This window comes from Phycomyces blakesleeanus (genome assembly GCF_001638985.1).
Source record: "Phycomyces blakesleeanus NRRL 1555(-) unplaced genomic scaffold PHYBLscaffold_3, whole genome shotgun sequence".
NCBI classification, from domain to species: Eukaryota; Fungi; Mucoromycota; class Mucoromycetes; order Mucorales; family Phycomycetaceae; genus Phycomyces; species Phycomyces blakesleeanus.
Window position 1 is genome coordinate 2,471,048 of NW_017265136.1, and position 25,987 is coordinate 2,497,034.

The window sequence follows — 25,987 nt, forward strand, 5'->3', positions numbered from 1 at the left end:
ACTAAAAAAATGTCTTACATTGTGTTTCCTTTGGTTCAGTCGCAATACCTAGCAACCCCTCTAGCGAAAACGAACGGTCGGGTTCTTTTATAAATGGTTCAAACTATGTGTGTATTTTTTTTGTATGTTTGCGCTTTATTTAATATACCGAATAAAAGCGTTCTACACAAAACTACACACACACACTCACCCACCCATATATATATATTCTTTAGCTGTATTTACTATACCTGTTGGATCTTCCTGAGTTGTTTAATAAGCTCGTCTTCTTTGTTAAAATCCCGGGAATCCTTTACTACTTCAACCACACCCTAGTGTCCATAGCATTATAATCAATAATCTCTTTCATATACATATCAATAAGTCCACTCTTTAGGAATAGAGTATCAAGAACTGTAATAATATTGATAAAAACATACATCGTCAAAATCATCTACGTGCGTATGTATTATAGAAGGTGTTGCTTTTCCAGAACTGTCACGATAACCTTTATAATCAACAGTATATATATATATACATCTTTATCTTTAGCAATTATGTTTTTATCGTATCTATCCAAAAATAAAAACAGCAAGCTCACTTACTTGACTCAGCATCAGAGCCAGAGTCAAAGGCTTCTACTGTATATTCAGTATCGGATTCTAAAATCTGAGGTCTGGCATCAGTACTGTGTCGTCGAATAGGCTCTGGTCTGATAGCTAAATCTGCAGGATATAGCTCAGAAAGAGGTCTTTGTTGGCGCAATGGATTCTTTCTTGTTCTATCATTACGGGATGCCTTTATTTCATTTGATTGTTCCTGCCCCTACACAAATAGAGTAATATATGTTAAAATAAAGTATACTTTGATACACATTCATCTATAGGTCATTTAGAATGTATGATGAGATGCTCTTGCTCGAGATTTCCTTTTCTTTCAATAATATTTGGTTTAAATTAATTTTCTTTTTACCATTAGAATGCTATTTAATAAAAATTATAATTAAGATGGTTCAATGAGTTCATCAACTATAGACTACGACGATGCATAACTCCCCCTTCTTAAAAAAAAAGAAGAAGCGAAACCTCTTAACCTCTCTTAGTGATGCATGTGACTGTTCTGCCTCAAAGATGAACCTGAACAAAAGGTTTAGATCAACTTGGATTTTTGTGTGTGATTCATCACTACATTGATCGAATAACCACTTATGAAGGCAAGTAGATCACGTCAATTCAATAGATAACTCTCAGCATATGACCTCTTGTGGGGACCGAAATGATGATTATTGGCTTGTCTTTCAAGTGCATCCAAGAGATCTAATTTACATGTAATTCTAGATTGCTATTGAAGGATGCTGCCATGGTGAGCTTGATAACATTTATGGAACCATCAAACTACTAGAACAACGAGAAAACTGCAAGATAGATCTAGTTTTGATCTGTGGTGACTTTCAAGTAAATAAGAACATACAAACAACAAGGATAATAATAATAAAAAACAAGGCGACCATAAATGATCTATAAAGTCTAGTTGACATATAATTAATATAAATCATTCAATACTTTCCGATAGGCCATTCGCAATACAAGTGATATGGAGTGTATGTCAGTTCCTCCAAAATTTAGAGAACTGGGTACATTTTGGAAGTATTATTCAGGTCTAGCAAAAGCACCATACCCCACTATATTTATTGGCGGAAACCATGAGGCCAGCAATCACTTGTGGGAACTGTGAGTAAAAGTCGAATTTACAAATAAACAAATAAACAAACAAACAAGCAAAAAATGGATGAAAAGGAAAAGCCAGAAGCACGATCTCTGACAGGTCTTCATTAAAACTAGTTATCATGGAGGATGGGTGTGTGAGAACATCTATTATCTTGGACATGCAGGTGTCATAAACTACAAAGGTGTTCGCATTGGAGGAATCTCGGGTATTTTCAAATCAAATGACTATAGAAAAGGTATATTAAGGCATAAATAATAATAATAATATATTGAATCATGAAATACTGTTTATATCTAACAACATTTCTTTTGTTTTAATTTACATCTAGGTCATTATGAGACTTCTCCATATACCCCTCAAACCATCAAGAGTGTTTATCATGTTAGAGATTACGATGTACAGAAAGTATTACAGGTAAGAATAACTCCTTAACATCAAGCTGAATTAAACTAAGCAAACAAACAAACAAACAAAAGATGTAAAATAATGAAATGTGCACAAATCTTTAACGTATACTGATATATATGCGTATGCCTGGTAATAGATCCAGAAACCAGTTGACATCTTCCTTTCCCACGACTGGCCTAGAGGCATTGAGCGTTTTGGAGATGTTGGAGAGCTTTTGAGAGTCAAGACGTTCTTTAGAGAAGAAGCACGCACAAATACACTCGGAAGTCCCGCGAACGAACAGATCCTTACAAAGATCCAACCTGCTTGGTGGTTTGCTGCTCATCTGCATGTTAAATTTGCAGCATTAGTCGATCACGAGAAGTGGAAAAATGAGGATTACTCTGACGAAGTCAAACGTGTACTTAATTTAAGGAACGGACCTTATTATCAAGCAAGCATAAACCAGAATCAAAGTGTAAAAGTTGAAAATCCAGATGAAATTTCTATTAGTATGAGTGACGATGATGATGACGAGGATTGTTGTACTCATGGCCAAAGATCAACTGAAAAGAAGGTTGGCACTAGAGTGGATAATCCGGATGAAATATCAATTAGCGTAAGTGATGATGAGGATGATGAGGATAAGGATGATACCCCAGAAAAGGAATCCCCAGTACCTGGTAAGATATCTTTCTATATCTCAATAAATATTACTATTTCAAAGCGAAGTACCTTGATTTACTACTGCATTAGCCCCGTATTTCTTCAAACTCTCCCAAGTAAGCTAATGTACCCCCATATTATTATTTTACAGTACAGGTCCAAAGCGAATCACCAAAGATCACGAAATTCCTTAGTCTTGATAAATGTCTGCCACGTAGACAGTTTTTGCAAGTAAGATATATACAATGCTATTATTATTATCATCATGTAATCTAAAGTCGCGGCTTCTTACATAATCAAAGGTCATAGATGTACCCTCTGATGATTCTGCTCATGGGTTCTCTTATGATCTAGAATGGCTAGCGATCACAAAAAGCATGCATCCTTATCTCAGCGTTGAACGTCAAGAATATAGACTTCCTAGTAACGAAGACATTCAAATGTAAAAGAAAAACTAATCTGTGTAGTAAATTAAAACATGCTGATCGATTAATCAATCGATCAATGAATAAATGAATGAATTGATTAATATATTAATATATATTCTTTTGCTTTAGGACTATTAAAAAGGAGCTGACACAACTCGAGGCTATGGTTGGTCGAGGAGAACTTGATCTCAAGATCCCAAACAACTTCCAGCCCACTGCTCCCACATTCAATCCTAGTGTTCAGTGGAACCATGAACAGATGGTTCAATTCCGTAAGGCACATTAATAAGCTATTTGTTATATGTGTTTTATTAGCAATAAGGTTTGACTTTGTGTACCAATTTTTTTCTTTTTGTGGCTGTTGTAGAATATCCATTCTCCAACCCCCAGACATCAGATTTCTGTAAAATGCTAAATATTCAAAACAAAATCAACCCACATGGTGTGACCGACTTTGGACACGAAAAGGTTGCCCCGGAACAACAAAACTCTTTTGTGGAGCCACAAGAGTCCTCTTTTTCCGAGTCAATAAGATATAGTTTGACTACCCTGAATGATGATATGAGCACACTCACATCGGAGGAGGTAGAGATTTCAGTTATAAATAAGGTGCCTGAAGAAACACCTATTCCTGACAATAATACGTTAAGTTTGGAAGATCCAATGGCGACTGGCGAAGACCAAAAGGCAAAACGACAAAAGATAGTACATGAAGAGAATGTACTTTTGGAGACAGTGGAGGAACAAATATTGTGATTGTTACTTGTTGACGTAAATATCTTTCTTTCTTTAAGAAAACTGAATAATAATATTTAGAATCTTTGGTAATAGTAATCCATTATTCTAATACAAAATTAGAATCTATAAAAACGAAGCCAAAATTCTAATGATAATGTGAATGAATGGATATAAATATATAAATATATATATATATATATGTGCGTACGAGGGGGAAATAGAAATAGAAATAGAGAGAGAGAGATTAATAGATCCTATATTTGAGGTTTCAGATCAAAACCAGTATTTAACTCTAGCTATTTAGATGCCTGCACCAGTGTAGCCAGGTACTTTCTCTTTCAAAAGGTTTTCAGTAAACTCCCACAATTCTTCGGCAGCGGCATCTGATCTAGCAATACCAATAATATAGCCAGGCTGTCCATAAGGCACCTTTTATAAAGAAACATAAAAATAATAAAAAGACAGATGTTGAGTAAGACATATTGTTGCTGTATCTCATGTTCTCTCTTCCCTGTGGTTATCCTTTATACTTACATAGTATTGTCCCTTGATTCCCTTCTCTTCTACCTCAGGACTAGTGGCCAAGTAAAGCTGAGACAAGGCACCGTTCTCAACAGAGATGTTGAATGAGTGGTAGATTCTCTCCCAGATGCTTTGCATAGAAATAACATGGCGCGAGATTCCGCTCTGAACGACACCAGGATGGTTGGAGTTGACATAACCATTCTTTATAAAAAGTCACACACACACACACATTATTATCATTAGATAGCATTACTATTGTTATCGTTAATAATCAAAGAGCTAATTGCTTACCTTGATTCCCGCCTTCTCCAATCGTCTAGCCAATTCACGAGTAAACATGATGTTTGAAGCCTAGCAAATAATTATAATTAGACTTTTTCTTCTATATATAAACTCTCCCTAGTGTTACCTTTGATTTTCCGTAATTTGTAAGTCTTCCATAAGTCTTCTCATTGTTGACATTTTGCAGATCCAATGAACCCAAGAAAAACTTGTGTGCAAGAGAACTGACGGTGACAATGCGGAATACATCAGACTTTTTCATGATAGGTAACAACATGATAGTTAAATAGAAATGTGCGACGTGGTTTGTTGCGAACTGGGTCTCGATACCTAATTTGTTCCACAACATAAATACAAGCAGCTATTTTTTTTCTTTTTTTTTCATTTCTTCTTTATATATATATATATACATGATCCAGTTTAATTTTCTTGTAACATACCATCTTCAGAGAGACCATAGGGGCACATCATGATACCAGCATTGTTAATCAAGATGTCGAGTTTATCATAGCGCTCTTTAAAAGTGTCGGCAAATGATTTGACAGATTTCAAGGACATCAAGTCGAGTTGAATGAATTCAACCTTTGAGTTTCCAGTTGCTTCCTTGATTTCTGCAATAGCCTCTTCGCTCTTTTCCTTGCTACGACATCCCATAATACTACAAAAGTAATAGTCATCATAATAATATATTGTTAGAGCACAAAGTTCATTTAGGAACCACCTTTCGCTTACATATGACATCCTTTACGGGCCATTTCGAGGGCACAGACCTTTCCAATCTAAAAGACAACAAGAATCATTCTGAATATTAGCTTGCAAGGCTTGGATTTGTGCGATGAGATCTATAATATCAATTAATCATCGCTTACACCGGCATTGGCACCAGTAATGATAGCAGTCTTTCCCACAAGACTTGGGATTGTTTCGAAATCGTAAGGCTTTGCCCAGAACATTTTTTTAAAGTAATAAAAGATAACAAGAAAGAAAGATAGTAAAGAAGAAGAAGAAGATGAATAAAGAACTAATACCGAATTTTATAAGATTTTGTTTTATACACGGAGCAAGGCGGTGTTATTGATACAAGCTCCGTTAAAGGAAAAACACAAAGACCAACCCTTGCAGGCATTTCCTGATCAATAAGATGAAATGAGATAGAATAGAATACAATACAATACAATACAATAAAAAAAAGAATCCTTCGCAATTGCCCTGTGTGCAGTATCAGTGTGGCAATTAACATCATTTTTCTTCTTCTTGTCATTTCATTCTTTAAACTTTAATTATCTAGGGAAAATCCTAAATAAGATGGTAATGTAACATTTCGTATATTTTGAATTCGCATGTCCAATGGTTGACTTAAGCATAGTTGCACCCGTTGAGTTTTGTGCGTCCAAGCCTTTCGAGAAGTGCACCAGTTTTTTGATAAGCGTAACGAGTCTTTCATCTGATTATCTACACCTTATAGATATTATTATTGTGACATTAAATTAGAATGTGAATATAAACTTGCATTAGTTAATGGCAAGCAAAGTATATAAATAATTATAAAACACACGCAGCCCTGTCTATATACACATATATTTCTTCAAGAGTAGTTTGTGCCATATGAACTGAGAAAATAAACACACACAAAAAAGGCAGAAGAAGTTCTTAGCCATCAATGATTCGAGTTGCGCAAGTCCTCGATTAAATAAAAAACAAAGTCGAGAATCACAACAAGAAAGAGAGTCTCTCAAGTGCTTTTAATATTTGTGTACACAAAAGAGGCTGAAAGATTTACAGATAAAAGGAATGTAGAGTAGAATTAGATACTTAGGGTATTCTACATTAAGATAATGCTTAAGCCTGACAAGTTTTATTCTTGGGTGATATTCCTTGGATGAGGAAGATAGCTGATTATAGGGATATCAAGCTAGATTACTTGGAATTCGGTCTTTTGGAAGAAGACCAAAAGCAAACGCGATTCTGGGCTCTTGAGACACAAAGACATATATTTCGCAATGTTTCTATGTATAAGCAAGGTAACCCACTTTTAGAAGGGAAGACAGGGGAGCATATAAAGGAGGAATTGCTTCATCAGACTTACCTTGGTATATTCTAACCAATACATATATATACATTTATATTGGATATAAAAGATTGAATATTGATTATTGACTATTTACTATTGACTACTGACTATACATAATACATAATATTATTTCTTTCTCATTTGCTTGCTGTATTTGACCTCTCATTTTTATTAATGTTTCACAGATCTGGTCCTTCAACGCTGAATTGAACTTTTTATTACATCTTCAAACGTACTTTGAAAACTGAAGAAGAAAAAACAAGAAAATTGTATTTGTATTTGATTTATTATTACTATTGCTCTAACCAGATAGAAAAAGAACAAGCTACAATATAAACTCTTTATCTTCTTTTTCTTCTTCTAATTTTTTTTCTTTGTTAAACGATATCAAAAGAATACTATCTGATACCAAAATGATGGGTCGGGCAGTTGAACTCCCCGGATCGAAAAATCCCGACGATCCGGTAATCGTTTAAACATTCAAGCGGATTGGCACATTACGATGCATGTGATGATTTTAACCACAGGTATTTCATGTAAAGCATCGCAGAAAGTAATATATGGAAAGGGATCAATTGATTCTCGATTATCCCAAACTTAATAATCTTCGAAAGACAGAAAGACATATACATAAGAAAGCTATGCACAAATGGCTCGGTTGCTTCCAGCAGGAGTATCCGAATAATCTTCAAGTACATGCTCCTTGGTTGGTTGGCACGCCATGAGTGCAAAGTGAATGTATTAAAGCATCCCCAGCAGTTACATTTCCGAAAACATTTAATAAAAATTTTGGTAAATTTACTGCCTGCTCCATGGATTTCCATGTATTTTTTTTTTAAAAAAAATTGCCTTTGCGTTTTAACTTTCTTTGATTTTTCTTTGAATCGAATAATAGGATATAACAATTGTTAAGAAAATTTTCAGAAATTATATTTGTTACAAAGCTGACAGTCTAAGGAATATTTGACTCGCATTTCTAATATTATAAAGAGAAGACAAATGTCTAATAAAATGATTTTAGAAAAAAAAAATTACTTGTAAAGATTATATTAGATAGTGAGGTCTTGAAAAAACACAAGGAGGAAATTTAACTGCTGGGGATGTTCTTAGAATCTAAAAATTATTATTATTCTTTTTTAAAAAAATATATTATAAAGTATGGTAAATATATATCGAATAGTACGAATTATTTAAACATGAAAATTTTGGTACCAATTGGTGTATTAAAGTTAACTTTATTATTATGAAATTTCAATTTTATATTTCAAATGTGTTTCAATATGATATCAATTTCAGATTGATTCTAAAGCTATTTTATGTTGATAGTGTATAACAAGGGCGTACTTATTCTTTATTAAATACGTTATTTAAGTTATTTATTTATTCTTTAAGAAAAGGTTAAAAATAGCGAAAGTAGCTCTGTTAATTTGAAAGGTTTGTCTACAGTAGCGACCTTAACTTTGAAAAGGAGGCGAGATATTTGCACGCACAGCAGCAACATAAGCAACAGCAAAAAAAAAAGTTATATAATCCTTCCCTGGAGAGTGATTATCTCTTATCAGGACCTCTTGTACCAGTACCCTTATTTTACCTTCAAGTTTGTCATACAGCTCTCTATTATTATACAAGCAGCGCATTGATATCTGAACTGTGTGGCCTCCGTACTCCTAATACCAGATTCAATTTTAAACAGCCAAAAAAGGGTACAAGGCACATTCAAATGTGTCGATCATTTTCTTTAGCAGTAAAGAAAGATATATAGATCAATATAGATATTTTATATAAATCCGTGGGCATGTACGCTGTTACATTTAAGGAATGACTTTCAGGATACCTTAATCAGTATACTTTAAGAGCTATAAGTGGAAATGTATTGAAGTGAGATCTTCAGTAGTAAAAGAGTACAAGTAATTTTTTGCTCAGTAAAATACTCCTGTCGATCAGTTTAATGCTACCAAATACCTCTATCGGATCTTGTCTGTCACGATCTTAATTGAATTTTTCTTTTAAATATTCATTATTCGAATGACTTATATGCATATAATATCCCTTCTTTAAAGATATAAATCTACCAAATTGGCAATATTTAGTAAGAATATACATACGTAAAGATATATACTATAGGCTATATAACAAAGATCACATATATTTCAATACATGTCACATATATACTGCTTGAATCAAAGACCCAAAAAAGAATGGCCTTTATATTTGGCTTTGGACAAAACAGCTTATTGGATCTGACCACCATATCTATTGCGCAGTACTTATTTAATATCCAACAAACATTACTAGATTTTCATTACCCTATCAGAGTCTTCTCAGCACAGAAATATGTTTAATTCAAGCGTATAATTTAAGGTAAAAGTAAAAAAAAAAAAACATGCCAGTAAAGCCAAAAACAAGAAAGTGACAGTCTGGATTTACTGAATTAGTATACAAAAAATACGAATTTGTCACTATTAAAAATACGCAAGCATACACATCTTTGATAATTTTATGCATTGAACAAACTTATATATCTTTTAATGCAAAACTGTACAAGGATGCCAAATGCTATTGAGAGGTGCTCACGGATTCCTTTATCGATAAAGAATTATTTATCTAGAAACAGTAATGTTTCTATTTTAGAATTATACTTCTTTTCTCAAAAAAGGAACAATATGTTTAACATTCATAAGTTTTACTTTTGCTAAAAGCAGGTATAAAATATTTCTAATGCCCAAATATAGAAAAATACTTTTACTACTATCAACACAGCCTTTGAGAATCGTCTTTATTTCACTATTATATCTTATTTTCAGGATCCTCTTTGCTATACAAACCGGTAATTTTTTACTCAAAATAATATATAGTATGTTATCTTGTACCAAGAGCTTTGCTTAAGGCTGAATATTACATGTATCCTCTTAATGAAAAAGCCACAGGAAGAAAGATCCATTTAGTGCGCTTTTAAATAAGGTTATACCTTTGGAGTATAGTACTGATGGTAGCACCGTCGTATTATTCATTACACAACACCTATATTTGGCACATCTCACTCTTCTAAAAACAGAACAGTAGTGTCTTTCGATAAGAATTGCCTGAGCACCTGAGAAGAGTTTTTTTTTCCAGAAGTATATAAAGAGCAATGAAAAAAAAATACTTCCATAATAAAATACTAATACACTATATTCATCAAACAATTATATCTATAATATGAACTACTCTTCTATTCTTAATATCTTGAAGGCACCTGTCTGGTATATGGTGTCTCATCTTCCAGAAGAAAACACACTTGGACAATTCGGGAAGCTTGCTGCTGTTTCACTGGCTGTTTATTACGCTTCAGACGTGAGTATAATGGAACATTATTTTGTTTAGCTGTTGATATACTAATACAACGTCTAAAACTTCAAGAAATTATACTGTGCATTCTTTGGACCTTTAAGCAAAATACCCGGTCCATTCATTGACAAGTTCTTTTACGAGCCTGAAGGTGTTCTTTTCTCTCATATTGGAAAAAAGTAAGGACAGATCTTCTTTTATGAAGAACTAAATGAAAGCCTAAATAACATCAAAACAAATGACTTCTTAGATCCATAAGATACCTGGACTATCATGAAAAGTATGGACCTGTAATTCGAGTCGGTCCAAAGACAATATCAATTTCTGATAAGACTATGCTCAAGCAAGTCCTTGTTACCGAGGATCTTGAGAAAGGACCAGTATACAGCATCCTTCAGAGTGAGCCAAAACCTTCTTAGAAATCCCGCTCTTTTTATTTTATAAACGCTAACTTAATTTTAATTATTCCCCAAATTTAGATCCTGGAAATGAGTCTATGTTTGATGCAAGAGATAAGACCTATCATAAAAATAACGTAAGACCGCTTTCATTTCATAGCACTATATTCTTTGATGCCCATTCTAATAATATATCGTTTTCACAACAGAGACGCATGTATTCGCCGGCCTTTTCCGTAAAGTATATAAACTCAATTGAGCCGATAATGCGATCTTGCACAGAGATCATGGCACAAAAAATCAATAGTGATATTGAGCGTACAAAAGGAGATGGCGAATATGGAACTGTCGATGTATGGTACCTTTTTCAATGTCTGGCTCTGGATGTAATTGGCGAGTCAGGATTTGGTAGCAACTTTAATACAGTTGGAGACGAGGACCATCCTATACCACAATGTCTCAAAAAGAACATGAACGGTGCAGCATATGTAAGTCTAAAGCAATGATACCAATCTAAAATACTAAAAGAAAAGTGATTATCTCATTCACTAGTTTGTCAGCCATCCTTGGATCACATTGCTTATAGCCATGAGTGGACTAATGACGATTACACCTTTGGCAACCGTAAGATTCAAATTATAATTATTATCTTCTATTGACAAAGTAGGTAGCTTATTAACATGTTTTTCTATTTAGCATATGCTTGAGATAGTTAAGGATCGTGTTGAAGGGCGCACAAAAAGACGTGAAGACATCCTTCAGATTATGATCGACAATGAAAGAGCAAAGAATGGAGACAAGCCATTGGATATCATGAGAATTGCTCGCAGTACCGTTATGTTTGTTATCGTAGGCTCTGAAACTACAAGCAATACAACTGGATTTGCCATTATTGAGTTGTGTCGTTCGCCTGATACAATGAAGAGACTCAGAGATGAAATTGATGCAATTCAACTACCAGAAGGAGAAACTACCTTTCACCAAGACCAGCTCAAAAATCTTCCATATCTTAATGCTGTTCTCAATGAAACACTGCGTTTGGACTCTATAACTGCATCAGGCCTCGAAAGAATTGCCACTCAAGACAGTGTTTTAGCAGGAACCGTATTTGTCCCTAAAGGAGTAAGCCTGTTTTCTTTTTTCAGTCTAAACACTCATAAGCATGGATTAATAACATAAATTTTATAGACGATTGTCAATTGTAACATATTATCTGCCCATCGTCGTGCAGACTATTGGCCTGAACCTCTAGCTTTCAAACCTGAGCGCTGGCTTCCGGATTATGAGCACAAGCCCGCTCTTGATGCCTATCATCCTTTCAGTTCAGGGTAATAATATATATACAAACATAAAGTTTATCTTTATTAATTCCCTTGATCAGATCGCGAAATTGTATAGGAAAAAGCTACGCATTGAACGAGATGCGCCACACTATTGCAATGATTATCAAAAATTATGAGATCAAGCCAATTCCTGAAGAGATGGAGGCTTCCAAGAACATATGCGGCTTCTTAACATTGACTGTAAGATCCGGTAGTTTCAAGATTCAGCTGAAGCCAAGAAGTGCATAATAAAAAAAGCACACTATCAATAATTTATTATACCATATCAAATAATCAACTTTTAGTTTCAATAATATTACTTCTTTTTCTTTTATATTTCTAGTTAATTTAATAAAGACCATATATATACATCTTATTTATTTATTTCCTTGGCATTATGTGAACCTTATTTTGCCAATATTTAAAGCTTATTTTGGCATAATGAGTAACTAAAGCTATTTTGAGTATGAGATACATGTATAATTGTTTAATGATTTATTTGCACTTGAGTTACTAGCTTGTTAGGTTTGCTACCCTTTAATGATTTGCTAGTGGTTGTATGTTGTTCATTTTACTCGTTTTGGGCGTGTGTTCAAGATAATTATTTGACATAGATGCTTTACTTTTGGGGAAAGAACCGCTTAAACATTCTATAGCTTTAGTAGCCAAAATTTGAATACTAATTATTTGACTTGTCATTACATAGTCAAAGATACTCATTCAAGAGATCCCTATAAAAGTTAGGATTCTTTTATTTTATTTTATAAGAAAAAGAAAAAAAGAAAATTCAATCTCAGACTTTAGAAAACTATGACTAGTATTTTTTGCTGGATATCCTTTGAAAGTCCAGTACAGGGTTTTTTTTTTCAATGCCATTTCTTTCTTACTAAACCTGATCCATCACTCAATCTATAATGGTTGTTGCAATTGGTTTTGAAGGCTCCGCAAACAAGCTTGGAGTAGGAATTATTCGGCACGAAAATGGCAAGGTTGAAATATTAGCTAATGTCAGAGATACATACATTACACCTCCTGGCCAAGGATTCCTTCCTCGCGACACCGCACAGCATCACAGGGATTGCATTTTGCAAGTCCTTAAAAAAGCACTCGAAGATGCTAAAATGACACCCAAAGATATCGATGTTATCTGTTTCACAAAGGGTAGATCTTTTGTCTCTTTTTATTTTTGTATCATTCCGTTTGTGAAATACCAATTTTTTTAATATATATATAGGTCCTGGAATGGGTGCGCCATTAACATCAGTAGCCGTTGTTGCACGCACTTTATCTCTGATGTGGAATAAACCACTTGTTGGTGTCAATCACTGTGTTGGCCGTAATAAACCTTTTTCTTTTCTTTCATTTAAATTTCCTGTCATTTTCATAATCTGATCAAATATTATCAACAGATATCGAGATGGGTCGTGAAGTTACAGGTGCCATCAACCCAGTAGTTCTTTATGTCAGCGGTGGAAACACTCAAGTAATTGCTTACTCCCAACAACGTTACAGAATTTTTGGCGAGACATTGGATATTGCTATTGGAAATTGCTTGGATCGGTTTGCACGAATTCTTAATCTGTCAAATGATCCCAGCCCAGGTTACAACATCGAACAATATGCGAAACGGTAAGGTTTTTATTTATAATTACACGTACACACATATGTATATATACGTATATGCGTATTTGTATGTACCAGTGCTCAAATTTCAGTTTACAAGTGGAAAGAATTTTATCCCATTACCTTACTCTGTCAAAGGAATGGATGTGTCATTCTCGGGAATCCTGTCGCACATTGAACAAATCGCAAGCGATCAACTTCCCAAAGGCCTTGTAACTCCCGAAGACCTTTGTTTTTCTCTACAGGAAACTCTATTTGCAATGCTGGTTGAGATTACAGAACGTGCAATGGCACATGTGGAATCAACCGAAGTTTTGCTTGTTGGTGGTGTTGGATGTAAGTTGATGATTAAGCATTGTAATATACATGACTAGATTAATAAGAGTCTTTTCACGTTAGGCAACGTTCGACTTCAGGAAATGATGGAACAAATGGCTGTCGAACGTGGAAGTACAGTGTGTGCGACAGATGAGCGGTAAATAATGAAAGCTCAATTAGGAGTTGTTTTTTCTTTTTTTTCCTTTTAGGTTTTATTATTAGTTATGAGTGCTTAATTATTGTTTAAATAGGTTTTGTATTGACAATGGTATCATGATTGCTCATGCTGGATTGCTTTCTTTCAAATCCGGATATACTACACCTCTTGAGGAAAGCACATGCACTCAAAGATTCAGAACAGATGAGGTGCATGTTGCATGGAGAGAAGATTAACATTGAGAAAAAAAAAAGAAAGAAAGAAGGAAAGATAGTAGGCACGTGGCCTATGCAACAATTTTTAGCTGTCACATTTCTGCTTGATTTCTTGGATGAACTCAAATCGCTTTTTAATGACCCGGCTCTTTAATAAAAAGAAAAAAGAAACAGGAAAAAGAAAATAACTTTTTTTGTAAATGTCCAAACGAGATTCCCGCCGACAATATCCTTTGCTGTCTGATACCACACCTCTCTTACAAGAGACAGGTGTACAGGCCTACAATGGTACAACACCCACTACGCCGGGTGCTGTGCGTGCCAAACCTAAGCAACCTAATCGTACAACGAAAATATCACAAAAATTGAAATTGTTTCCGGATGACGACGACCAAGTGCTGATGCCAGACGACATTGATGCCGATGTATATACACAGCTTGCACAAATCCCCCATGGGTCAGCACGAATTGAAGCTGAACGTCTTAGCAAGATTAATCGTGATGAACTCTCTCGCGTCACAGCCTACTGCACTGCATCGTAAGAATAAAGAAATTGCTATGGTGATTTACAAGCTGATGTTTCTATATTCCTATCTAGAGCCTATCGTATGGACGAGTTGACAAAGTATCTCCAAACCAAAAAGCGCTTAAATGGAGCCGCCCCGAAACGTTTTGATGAATGGTAAGCCGATAACAACAACAAAAAAAAAAGAATATATGTGAGAGTGGAGGACAATGTATGCAGTTGTGGGATATTGCACTATGCAAGTTTTGCTTGCTGCATACTTTGTGGCGGGGGAGGGAAAGGACTGATGGCCAAGGTTCCATTAGTGTGTATACGCCCTATGCCTTAAAATTCCCTATTTCGCCTCCCAAAGAAAACGCTCCGAATGATGTAACTTCTGCAGCGCATGGCCTTCCCGAAATGTTCCTATTCGATTACGGCGTAGTGGTTTTTTGGGGAATGACATTACAAGAAGAGCAAAGAGTATTGAAGGAGTTGGAACCCTTTGAAGATGAAAAGTTGGGTAAATTAAAAATGATACTCTAGAGAACTTCTTTGATGCTGACTTTAATGGATTTAGAAAGTGACGATGTAGAAACTGAAGCGTTTAATTATCATTACAACGAATATTATCAGCCACGGTAAAGAGTGGTTTTAGAAGTAGCAAAATTTGTAATACAATGAAATGACTAACGTCATGGTAATTGTAGCATCTATAATGACATTATTACTCTTCGCCATCCTTCCAACTATCTGGTCAAGCTTACTATCGCCCACGCGATTGCCCAAAGTGTCAAAATGACGCTCTTTGAGCGTCTGATTGATGATACGATTAACGAAACAAAGTACATTCCTCAAGTTATGGCTGAAAGTGGAACCATTCAAATGTCAAGGTAAACAGAAGCGCATGTAAGGTCATATAATGACCAAATGTAAAAATATGAACATGAGTAATAAAAAGAGATCCCTAATCATACTATCTACAACAGAACGGCCATTACCAAGAAGATTGGCCAACTTTTCATTATGCGCATCAACGTAAATTTAGTGTCTAATATTCTCGATACACCCGAGATTTTCTGGTCTGAACCTGCCCTTGAGCCTCTTTACAGCGCCATCCGAAGTTATCTCGAGATTTCCCAGCGCGTAGAGCTGCTGAATCAGCGCGTAGAAGTAATTAGTGATCTTTTGGAGATGCTGAAGGACCATTTAAATAGTTCGCATGGAGAACATCTCGAGTGGATTGTTATTTGGTTGATTGCGATGGAAATTCTTGTAGCTGTTATTACCACCTCCCTGGATGCCTTTAGTTTGTCTCACAAGTAGAAAAAGAAGAAGAAATATATACGAAATAATGGTTAAACACATCGTTAAAAGAGACATTACTCTTGTATAAAATAAATATAAGTCGATTGAGAATTTCGTTTCTTTTCATTTTGTATCTGTATCTTTTCTATCACAAAAAAGTTTTAATTATTAGCTTTATTGTTTTTTCTTTCATGTCTCTTAAACCACTGTATACAAGTGTCATAGAGTGTCTTAAAGACAAAGACGTCACGAAAGGTAACTTTATATACAAGGTTTGCACTGACAGAAAAGGATAAAAATTTAAATATGTTGTAGATCTACTTGAATGTGGTGAATCAGTATACAATCTCTTTCAATCTTCAATTGATTCTTTGGATAAAGTGCAAGATGCAAACATTACAGATGACAAAACAAAGGCATTGGTAGACCTTGCACAAGAGATGCTATTGGTCTATCCATATAAACAAGTTCCTGTCTATTGGCGCAGACTATTGATGGAATCTAGTTTAATAATAACGGCACACCAGCTGTTAAACTTGACAGCCGCTACAGCTCCTGATCCCGAGGTAGCAAGAAAATTAATTCATGACCTAGACACCGCAATGGTGGTTAGCGGTGCACCAGGAAAAGGACGTCATGCTCTTGGTCATGGCATTCTAGATCAAGTACAACAATGGCTTTCATCTCAACACCCTCGCCAGAAATTTTCATATTCTCAAAAACGAGTTTTAGAAAGCCCTGTTATTCAGTACCCTATTGAAAGGCCACCAAACTTACCAAGTTTTACTGGATTCAGTGACCATGTTTATAATAACAAGGGACCATTTGTATTTAAAGTGGGCGCGGTGGATCATTGGCCAGCATTTAATGATCATCCTTGGTCAAGTATTGATTATCTGTTATCCATTGCGGCAGACCGAGTGGTACCTGTGGAGATCGGAAGGTCATATGTAGACATTGGGTGGCAACAGAGGATGATGCGTTTTGAAGATTTTGTTGAGAAGCACTTGATAGGATCTGAAGTAGGATATCTGGCACAGCACGACCTTTTCTATCAGATTCCTCGGCTCTCTAATGACTTGATTATTCCAGACTACTGCTTTGTGAGCCCACCTCCTACATCCACATATACTCCACCCCTGGATGTTCTTCAGAATGCATGGCTTGGGCCTGTAGGGACAATAACACCGCTTCACCATGACCCATTTCACAATATCCTTGTCCAGGTTGTTGGGCGTAAATACATTCGTCTCTACGCACCAGATCAATCCGAGATTCTTTATCCTCATGATGGAATTATGGCAAACACAAGTCAGGTACACTACACAAAAGACCGATACTTGTAATTGAGCTAACATATAAATAAAGGTTGATACAAGTTGCCCAGATCTTCAAAGATTCCCCAGGTTCAAAGAAGCTGTTTACACAGAATGTGTTCTGTCTCCAGGTGAAATGCTTTATATTCCAGTAAGTTGAATAGCGAAAATAACATACATATTATCTTACTGATATTATCATCTTCTAAAGCCAAAATGGTGGCATGATGTACGGTCGCTTGAAATGAGTTTTAGCGTGAGTTTCTGGTTTTGAAGTGTCTGTACACTTCAACATAAAACAGACAAGAATTATATTTCACGTATCAACAAAACTAAAGAAAAAAAGTGCCTTTTAAATTTAGCCTTGTATTTTATTAAACTATTTTCCGTATTAACTTTGTGTAGCATACATTTTAACAAATCTATTGGCTTGGTTTTGAGATAGGTACTATGCTCTTGTTTAGTTTGTTAAAGAGGAAGCTTTGTTTGATGAAATGTCAGATTACAAAAGAAGAAGGATGGTGTCTAGAGCACTTTAAAGATAAAATATGCAGATAATACTACCAATTCGTCTACCTTTTTTTTAAAAAAAAATGTGCTGAGCCAATTGACTAATACATTTTTAACGTCTCATTTGAACTTTTCGGCTATTTTCTTACCGTCCCCAGCTTATATAGTATCTATCACCATTTACTGCTTCCTCCTTATACCTCTTTCTGAATTAATGAGTAGAGACAATTCTGTTTACTAAATAGATCTAAGCACTTTATAGGTACGGTATATAGGTATTCATACATTCGCTAGGCCTAATTGTAAAATATGAAAGCAATAGGAAAGTAAACTAAAATAAAACTTGCTTAAATTTAATTCGTCATATATATATAAATATATCTATATAATTACACGAATTATTTGAGACACCTAAAGGAGCCTCAGATAATTGAAATCGTCTGAATCTCAAGTAAAAATATATATATATATATAAAATATACTGTATCCCCATCAGGACTTTACTTGGTAGTACGCCTCTTTATCTTTCTGCAATGGCCATGAAAGCATCCACACGTCGAAAAGTGTCTTATGTAGTCCAACAAAAAGACGAAGAAAGAGCCCATTGCCTTGGTGTAAACTCACTTGCTCTTCACACTCCTCCAGGCTCTAGTGGTGTCCTGTATTCAGCTGGCAGAGATGGTGTTGTGGCTGGCTGGGATCTTCACATGCCAATTACCGATCGTCATGACAAAGGTTGGGTACTTGATGAAACACTCGAGGTAAAATGGGATCTACCAGAAAAAAAAAAGTTGTTAATGGTTCACATTATTGTCATTACTCTGTAAAGTCTGCACCAAGGGCGACGTCTAAAGTTTTTTCGCAAATGCACACCGATTGGGTTAATGACATTGTTGTTTGTCAAGGAGGAGAAAGTGGTAACTTACTTTTTTTAAGAAAAAAGAGAGACACACACAAAGTTAATTGTATTAATATTCTTGGTGGAAATAGTTGTTTCTGCATCGTCCGATCGAACTGTCAAGCTTTGGCGTCCTTATAGCGATACACCAAATACTGCACACACAATTGGACTTCATTCCGACTATGCAAAATGTCTTGTGTATGCATCAGAAGTGGGATGGGTAGCAAGTGGCGGGTTAGACAAGAAGATTAACGTGTGGGATCTTGAACGAGGAGTAGCTTCCTTGACTATTTCTACTGGCCCTCGCTCTCTTCACACCAATTCTTCTGATAATCTTGCTCACCATGACGAATCGAAATCATCAATCTATGCAATGGCAACAACACCAACAGGGAGCTTGTTTGTTACTGGCTCACCTGAAAAGGTAGTTCGGTTGTGGGACCCACGTACCGGAAATCGCATTAGCAAGTTAACTGGACATACCGATAACATCCGAGCATTATTAGTCAGTGACGATGGTGAACAGATATTGTCGGGCTCTTCTGATTCTACAATCAAGCTCTGGTCTGTAAGAGCTCAGAGGTGCCTTGCTACTTATGAAACCCATTCAGACTCAGTGTGGTCACTTTACTCAAATCGTTCAGACTTACAGACCTTTTACGCTGGTTCGCGCGATGGACTAGTAACGAAAACAGAGGTTTCGGCTGGTAGCTTCTCTGATGCATCTGAGAGTGAATGTATTGCTTTGTTTAAAGAGTCCTCAGGGGTAGTTAAGATTGTAGCTTTGGACGATACTTATATCTGGACAGCGACATCAAGCGCAAGTGTCAACCGTTGGCTCTCTGTACCCTCGCGCGATGCACGCTTTGAAGGACAGAGAACAGAATTCGATCCAGAAATCTTACAGTCCTCGATTTTCAAGATTCCTTCCAAGATGAACTTTACCCAGCCCGATCCTTATGTGATGGGTGATAATCTTACTCTTTATGCTGGTTCTGTTATGTCTATCCCACTAAGCATCCAGGAGGATGACACGGACTCAACCGATTCTGTGATACCCCTCAGAAGTGAGCCAAACAGTGTCATTAAGGGCAAACCAGGCATAACATCACATTGTGTGCTTAATAATAGACGCCATGTATTAACTCAGGATACTAATGGAGAAGTTGCATTATGGGACCTTGTGAAATGTACTCAAATCAAAAGATTTGGTAAACAAAAGCTGGATCGTGTTGCGCAAGAGATTAATAATGTTGAGAGTTTTCCTGCTTGGTGCTCGGTTGATACTAAGATTGGTGTAAGCTTTCATTCTTTTTTTTGTTTTTTGTTTTTAAAAAAAACATACCCTGCTTTCTAGATTTGCAACTAATTGTAACAAAACTTAGGCTATAACAGTGCAATTACACGAACCTTCTTGTTTTGACTGTGAAATGTATGCAGATGAAGCTGAGCTGCCCCCCGATTACACGATTACTGAAGACCAACGCAGTGAGTTAACACACATGGTTTTTAAGAATAAGATGTATATACATATTCTAAATAAATTTACAATTGCAATAGTTAACCTTGGAAAATGGGTCCTTATGCGATTATTTGAACACTTTATTGTTGCTGAGTTGGAGAAACAAAAGCAAGGTATTAATCGATACCAGGAGAATGATGGTGAGCCACGTTTGGCAAATGAAGATCCAAAACCAGCAAAAGATGGATTGGTTCCTTCGGAAGCAGCTAATACAACTACCTCAACCTCAACCGCGACCGCTACCAATACGACCAACACATCCACAACCGCAGCCGTAACTGCAAGTCCATCAAATTCAACAGTTCCAGATGCAGTGCATGAATCACTACACGTAGCGGAATCATTGCGTCTCCCATTGGCTGCAATCACGACAGACTTTAATAGTACTTTCCATGCGCAGCCCCATGACAATTCTCTGCATGGACCTTTCACTGCTCCACCATCTACTACTGGTCATCAACTATCAGATTATTTCTCAGAATCTCACCACCCTGCTCGCCGAGATTCTTCTGTTCAATTGCCTGCACCTGTTGTACTGTCTCATAGCCCAGCCTCACCCACAAACTCTAACTTTATGCATCGTCTTAAGAGCTTATCCGCAAAGGCCAAGCTTGCACGAGTACCTACACATGAAGAAAATACCAAGCAAGATACCCACCTTGGCGGTGTCTCCGAACAAGATGAAGATGAAAACAAAGACAAAGACAAGGATAATGAAAAGAAAGAAACAACTCCTGTACTAACGTCATCTACCTCGACCACAACCACAACTACAAACACAACCACAAGCACAGCTACAACTACAGCCACACCAAAAACTAGCACAGAGGATTCAAAGAAAGAAGAGGTAATACAAATTACAGAACATTGTCTTTATACTTATTTGCCAACAGCAGAGACCTAAAGGAGGGGTAGCTCAACCAGAAACTCTAGCTGCTGTTCCGGAAAATGTAACCTACACTCCACCTCCGTCAGCAGATTATCCGCCTCTATCTCTTCCAGGTCAAACTACGATTGTGATAGCAGAAGAAAGCGCAGAAGCATCGACAGGGATGGATCTGTATCGCGGTACTCTCGCAACTACAGGGATTGAAGCAGATTCAGTGCTCAAGGCAGCTCCATCATGGCTGCTTTCTTTCCTCCTCTTTGTAAGTGACAATTAGGATAATAATTGTCTATTTGATCTTGACTTTTTTATTATTATTATCATTATTATTACAGAACAAGACACCCACAAGAGAAACCGTCAAATTAACCTTTGTACTTAAACCCCTTGAAAATTCCAATACAGCTGAGCTACCTGGAGGGTAAGATTAATACATACATATATATATATATTAAAAAAAGAAAAAGAAAAAGAAGAAGAAGAAGAAGAAGAAGAAGAAATGCTTTTTGTGTGAGTATATCTCTAATCAAACGAATATTACTTTTAGAAGTAATAATCGATTATTGGCAAACCGTGTATTAAGAGTGCGCAAGCTGGCTCAGTATATTGCCGAAAAATTGAATGTCAATGTTGAGACCCATTCCATTGTATTGGCGTGTGGCGAAACAGTATTGGGACCTACGATGACACTAGCCACAATTAAACAGCACATCTTAAAGTCAAATGGTGATATCCCTCTCACGTATAGTGTTCAACCGGTGCCTGGAAGCACTGCTTCTACTAATGTATAAATGTTTAATAAGAATAAATTTCCTTACACACTTAAGATCTCATTAATACATAACAATAATGATAATAGTAATAATAGTTAATATTTCAAGGTATTTTGTTTAAAAAAAAATAAAAATAAACAAATTGTGCATGAATACGTTTTTTTCCCCTTCTTTATTTAATTCATATATATTCACGCAAAAGTTAATTACATAATCTGATGGTAGGAATAACGATAAATACACATATAGCTGTGGTAAATCTGGTATATCAAGCTTAATTATATTATAAAGGATATATGATAAGTTTAAACATTCCTCATATGCTTGTATACATTTATGGACGGGTTATCTTGTGCATTAACAGGGGAGGGGTAAAGGATAATTAAAGAAGCGGGGAAGGGACAGAGCGAGAGAGAGAGAGAGAGAGAGAGAGTGAGTGGTCGCGTCAGGTGTGGCTTATATACACTATCTGCCTCCGACCCATGCTCATCATTGCAACTTGATTATGGATCCTTACGAGTATACAAGCAATGGAAATGATAACGTCCCAGCCGACGAAAACTTGGCCGATGATGAGATCGCTAGACTAGAAGAAGAGCTTACACCTAAGGGTGCAGACTATTACGGAATTTTGAACATTTCAAGAAGTGTACGTTGAAGTATAAATAATTATAATGAATCTTGGTGTTGAGAACGGCAGCATTCTAAAGATACTAATAATATAATATGAATCTTAGGCTAGCGAAGATGATATAAAGGATGCCTATAAGAAGCTCTGTCGGTTCTTCCACCCCGATAAGGTAAACCAAAGAAAGAAATAAAAATAAAAGATAAAGGCCGAAAATGAATAGACATTATATATATATATATACTATATCTAAACTAATTGTTAAATATTCATTATGAAGCATAACACAGATGAGACCAAGAAGATTGCTGAATCCCGGTTCCAAGTAATCCAAAGAGCTTATGAAGGTAATGCAAATTTGGGATATATTTGTGATCTGAACTAACAAGAGTTCTTTATATTATTTAATGCAAATAATAGTCTTGACTGATGCTCAAAAGCGTGCGATTTATGATACTTATGGTGAGGCTGGCCTGACCGCCAAGTGGGAGGTTGGACCCAAGTTCAAGTCAACAGATGAGGTAAGCATAAGAAATTTGATATTGAATGCAATTGAACAAAGAGAACTTATGTCGTTATGTATGTAGATGATGGCCGAATTTGAAAAGAAAGAACGTTTGAGAAGAGAAAAGGAATTGGAGAGTCTAGTGAGAGCACACAATGACTTTACCCTGAGACTGGATGCGACCCAGATCCTGGATCCTTATGATCCTCCAGTGTTTACCTTTGGACAGCCTACTCAAGTACGCAAGAAGCACCCATTGGAGTTTCTGACACGCGGAAGAGTCGAACAGTTGTTTATGCGACACTCGTTTGAGGTAAGCTTATTTTGCTCGCATTATTTGGACTGTCGCAAGTTTGTGTTTAGTGTGACCTAACACTGGAATGTGTGATTCTTGTAGACCCAGATTGGACCACAGACTCAAGCCATTATTGGAGGTTCGATGGTCACACAGGGAGGTATGGGAGGAGGTAACTTGGTAGGAACGATTCGCCATACAGTATCGCCAAAGTTATGGGGTGAAGTAAGTTTGTTTTGGTTTTGGTTTTGGTTTTGATTTTGGCTTTTTGTTTTGGTGCTGATATTGACAATGAAATAATCTTTAACTGTATACGTTTGTGTGCTTGTACGTGCCAACAATTCTTTCTTTCTGAATAGTTTAGTGCAACGATACTCCATCCAAGAATATTCACACTCAAGACGAATTACAACGTTTCTGCGGACAGGTAAATATATCGAATATGGCAATAATTAAATGGACCCCAATGTACGTATAAATAACAGGAATGTCTGGGTAACAAAGTTTTGTCAATGCGACCTTTGTATCGCGTACCCTGTCTGGTCCTCCGGTCACCTCCGTGACTGCCGGCCGACGTCTGTTTAAATCCACAACAGGATATATCACTTACAGAACAGGCGAATGGGCCCTTGGATCCTGGGGGGATTCTTCGCGTGCATCAGATAAATCGTCTGTTTCGCTTGGACTTGCGTCAGCACACAAGCAGGGTAGCTATAGCGTTGAACTCCAGGTATGTAATGTATACATTTATACATCTATACATATACTTAATAACGGCTGAAATTAATCTTAGACGGGAATTCAAGCGTCGCATTTGGCGGGTGACTATACTCACAAGCTACCCAACCATATGGTTCTGCGTCTGTCATCATCATTGTCTTCTTCTGCCGGAATTGCAGTTAGTATCGGCAGTGACCACAAGGTATCTGAACATATCCGTTTTGGAATGGTACTAGAGTGCGGCTTGGCATCGGGTGTGATGATCAAATTCCGGTAAGATAAAATTATCTGCATATATATATATATATATATATATTTACTTATTAATTTGTCTTTACCAGAGCTTCACGTCTTGGACAAAAGTTTTCGGTGCCTATCATATTGTCTCAAGGCCTTGATTTGAGGGTTGCTTTGGGTGCATTAATTGTGCCTTCTTCAGTTGCATTGGCCCTTGATCGTTATGTGCTGACACCTAGACGTAAATTGCGGATAAAAGAGCAAGTATACCAAGAAATTGATAATCTCTAAAAAAAAAGTTAAAAAAAAAAGAAAGAAAGAAACAGAAATCCGGCAGACTATTTTGGCTATCTGCTCATTCATTAAGGGTTCTTTGATCGGACTTTGAGCCGGGTCTGATCTGATCCAAAAGAGTCTGGTCGATTCAGATGGTTGTGCTGACATTAGATTTGTATTTTCAGGAAGATCGCGGCCCTGCGTGAAGAACATCAGGAATATCTCGCCACACGCAAGCAAGAAGCCCTTGACGCCCAGCTACTTATGGCTGACATTGGGCAACGGAAGCGTAACCAGGAAGAAAAGAAGGAAGATGGTAAACAAAAAGAAGAAAGAAGCTAGTTTATGAATCATAATGATAAATTGTATATTAATATATTATTGCTGCTATTATTATAGGACTGGTGATTGAAGAGGCTGTTTATGGAAATTTGAATGGACAGGATGAAGATGAGAAGGTGGACGTAACATTGGTAGTGCAGACACTCGTAAATGAGTCTCGGTTGACGATCCCTGGGGGTCATTCCAAGGTAAAGGCTAGAAGCCTAGCAACTGATTTGAAGGGAAAAAAAGTAATTAACAAAATGTATTGCTGGTTAATAGACAAGTATTTTGGGTTTCTACGATCCTTGTTTGGGTGAGCACAAACAGCTTAAGGTGCGCTATCGATTCCGGCACCGGCTGCACGAAGCCATTGTGGAAGACACGGCTCACTTGATCTGCCCGATGCAATGTAAGTTATTTTTGGAGACATGATATCTATATTTATTGATTTAAATTTGTGTGTATTCATAAATACAAATATGCTCACATACGTATATGGTTAAGCCCATCTTATTTAGATTCTAAATCACCAAAAAGAACACAAAAGTGTATAAATAAATCGTTACACATACACCACTGGTGGCAAATATATTTCCAGGGGCCGTCTAAATTGTTAATCAAGAAAATAGCGACTTAAAATTTTGTTAATACATTTCTTCCTCTCTTTCCACTTTCTCACATATTTCATGTCTGCTCAGAATCGACCCGGTCATCCTCCTGGAGGAAGACCAGTCGATCCTCGTTATAGTCGTCAGCAGCAACAGATACCTGGAGGTGGGCCTCAGAGACCTATGTCGGCTTACCCCGATGCTCGTCCACGCCCACCCCCACATCACCGGCCTCCACATCACCAACCCCGAGACAGCCGTCCTCCACGAGAAAGCTTCCAACCCCAACAGCGCCCTATGATGGGCCCTCCCGGACGTATGTCTACCTCCAGACCTATGCGTCCTCCACCAAACCAATACGATCCATCTCATCCCCAAGGTCCCTCCTACCAGAGAGGTCCTGGTGGTCCTCCTCCCAACTCCGGCGGAATGAATCGATCCCGTTCCCTCTCTCGCCCAGAACGACAACGCCCACGGCAGAACATGATCCGATCTCCATCCCAACAAAG

At 36.8% G+C, this 25,987-nt stretch overlaps 6 protein-coding genes across 6 annotated transcripts; all 6 read left to right on the top strand.

The window, feature by feature from the left end:
• Positions 1–9: 9 nt before the first annotated feature.
• Positions 10–12,226, top strand: PHYBLDRAFT_176896 (hypothetical protein; the record flags this gene model as incomplete). The annotated part of the gene is made up of 10 exons (XM_018437829.1): positions 10–81; positions 1,317–1,433; positions 1,552–1,709; positions 1,821–1,942; positions 2,036–2,121; positions 2,252–2,478; positions 2,925–2,991; positions 3,063–3,202; positions 11,718–11,857; positions 11,911–12,226. 9 exons carry the CDS (start codon positions 10–12, stop codon positions 11,779–11,781), a joined length of 1,053 nt encoding a protein of 350 aa, XP_018296928.1. The 3' UTR covers positions 11,782–11,857; positions 11,911–12,226.
• A 539-nt stretch (positions 12,227–12,765) lies between these two features.
• Positions 12,766–14,185, top strand: PHYBLDRAFT_140947 (hypothetical protein; the record flags this gene model as incomplete). The annotated part of the gene is made up of 6 exons (XM_018430490.1): positions 12,766–13,012; positions 13,086–13,187; positions 13,261–13,480; positions 13,575–13,810; positions 13,874–13,949; positions 14,044–14,185. The coding sequence occupies 6 exons, from the start codon at positions 12,766–12,768 to the stop codon at positions 14,183–14,185; spliced, it is 1,023 nt and encodes a 340-aa protein (XP_018296929.1).
• Positions 14,186–14,322: 137 nt separating this feature from the next.
• On the top strand, positions 14,323–15,995 carry PHYBLDRAFT_130970 (hypothetical protein; the record flags this gene model as incomplete). The annotated part of the gene is made up of 6 exons (XM_018429394.1): positions 14,323–14,702; positions 14,763–14,846; positions 14,996–15,192; positions 15,250–15,310; positions 15,380–15,562; positions 15,659–15,995. The coding sequence occupies exons 1-6, from the start codon at positions 14,365–14,367 to the stop codon at positions 15,993–15,995; spliced, it is 1,200 nt and encodes a 399-aa protein (XP_018296930.1). The 5' UTR covers positions 14,323–14,364.
• Positions 15,996–16,798: 803 nt separating this feature from the next.
• PHYBLDRAFT_93028 (hypothetical protein) lies at positions 16,799–17,564 on the top strand (the record flags this gene model as incomplete). Its single annotated transcript, XM_018443813.1, has 3 exons — positions 16,799–17,293; positions 17,346–17,444; positions 17,505–17,564. Coding segments are annotated over 3 exons (654 nt in total), but the record flags the coding sequence as incomplete, so codon positions are not given.
• Positions 17,565–18,343: 779 nt separating this feature from the next.
• Positions 18,344–19,329, top strand: PHYBLDRAFT_122213 (hypothetical protein; the record flags this gene model as incomplete). The annotated part of the gene is made up of 3 exons (XM_018428857.1): positions 18,344–18,564; positions 18,633–18,720; positions 18,794–19,329. Coding segments are annotated over exons 1-3 (678 nt in total), but the record flags the coding sequence as incomplete, so codon positions are not given.
• A 3,037-nt stretch (positions 19,330–22,366) lies between these two features.
• Positions 22,367–25,549, top strand: PHYBLDRAFT_76988 (hypothetical protein). The gene is made up of 14 exons (XM_018443214.1): positions 22,367–22,534; positions 22,623–22,685; positions 22,794–22,860; positions 22,934–23,034; positions 23,101–23,331; positions 23,416–23,538; positions 23,673–23,740; positions 23,818–24,043; positions 24,107–24,306; positions 24,375–24,530; positions 24,732–24,862; positions 24,946–25,076; positions 25,150–25,279; positions 25,375–25,549. The coding sequence occupies exons 1-14, from the start codon at positions 22,391–22,393 to the stop codon at positions 25,386–25,388; spliced, it is 1,785 nt and encodes a 594-aa protein (XP_018296933.1). The 5' UTR covers positions 22,367–22,390; the 3' UTR covers positions 25,389–25,549.
• Positions 25,550–25,987: the final 438 nt, after the last annotated feature.

Coding starts and splice junctions, on each gene's coding strand:
- PHYBLDRAFT_76988 (XM_018443214.1), top strand. CDS start 22,391: ATGGATCCTTACGAGTATACAAGCAATGGAAATGATAACGTCCCAGCC. Junction 22,535..22,622: donor TTTTGAACATTTCAAGAAGT/GTACGTTGAAGT, acceptor TATGAATCTTAG/GCTAGCGAAGATGATATAAA. Junction 23,035..23,100: donor AGTTCAAGTCAACAGATGAG/GTAAGCATAAGA, acceptor TTATGTATGTAG/ATGATGGCCGAATTTGAAAA.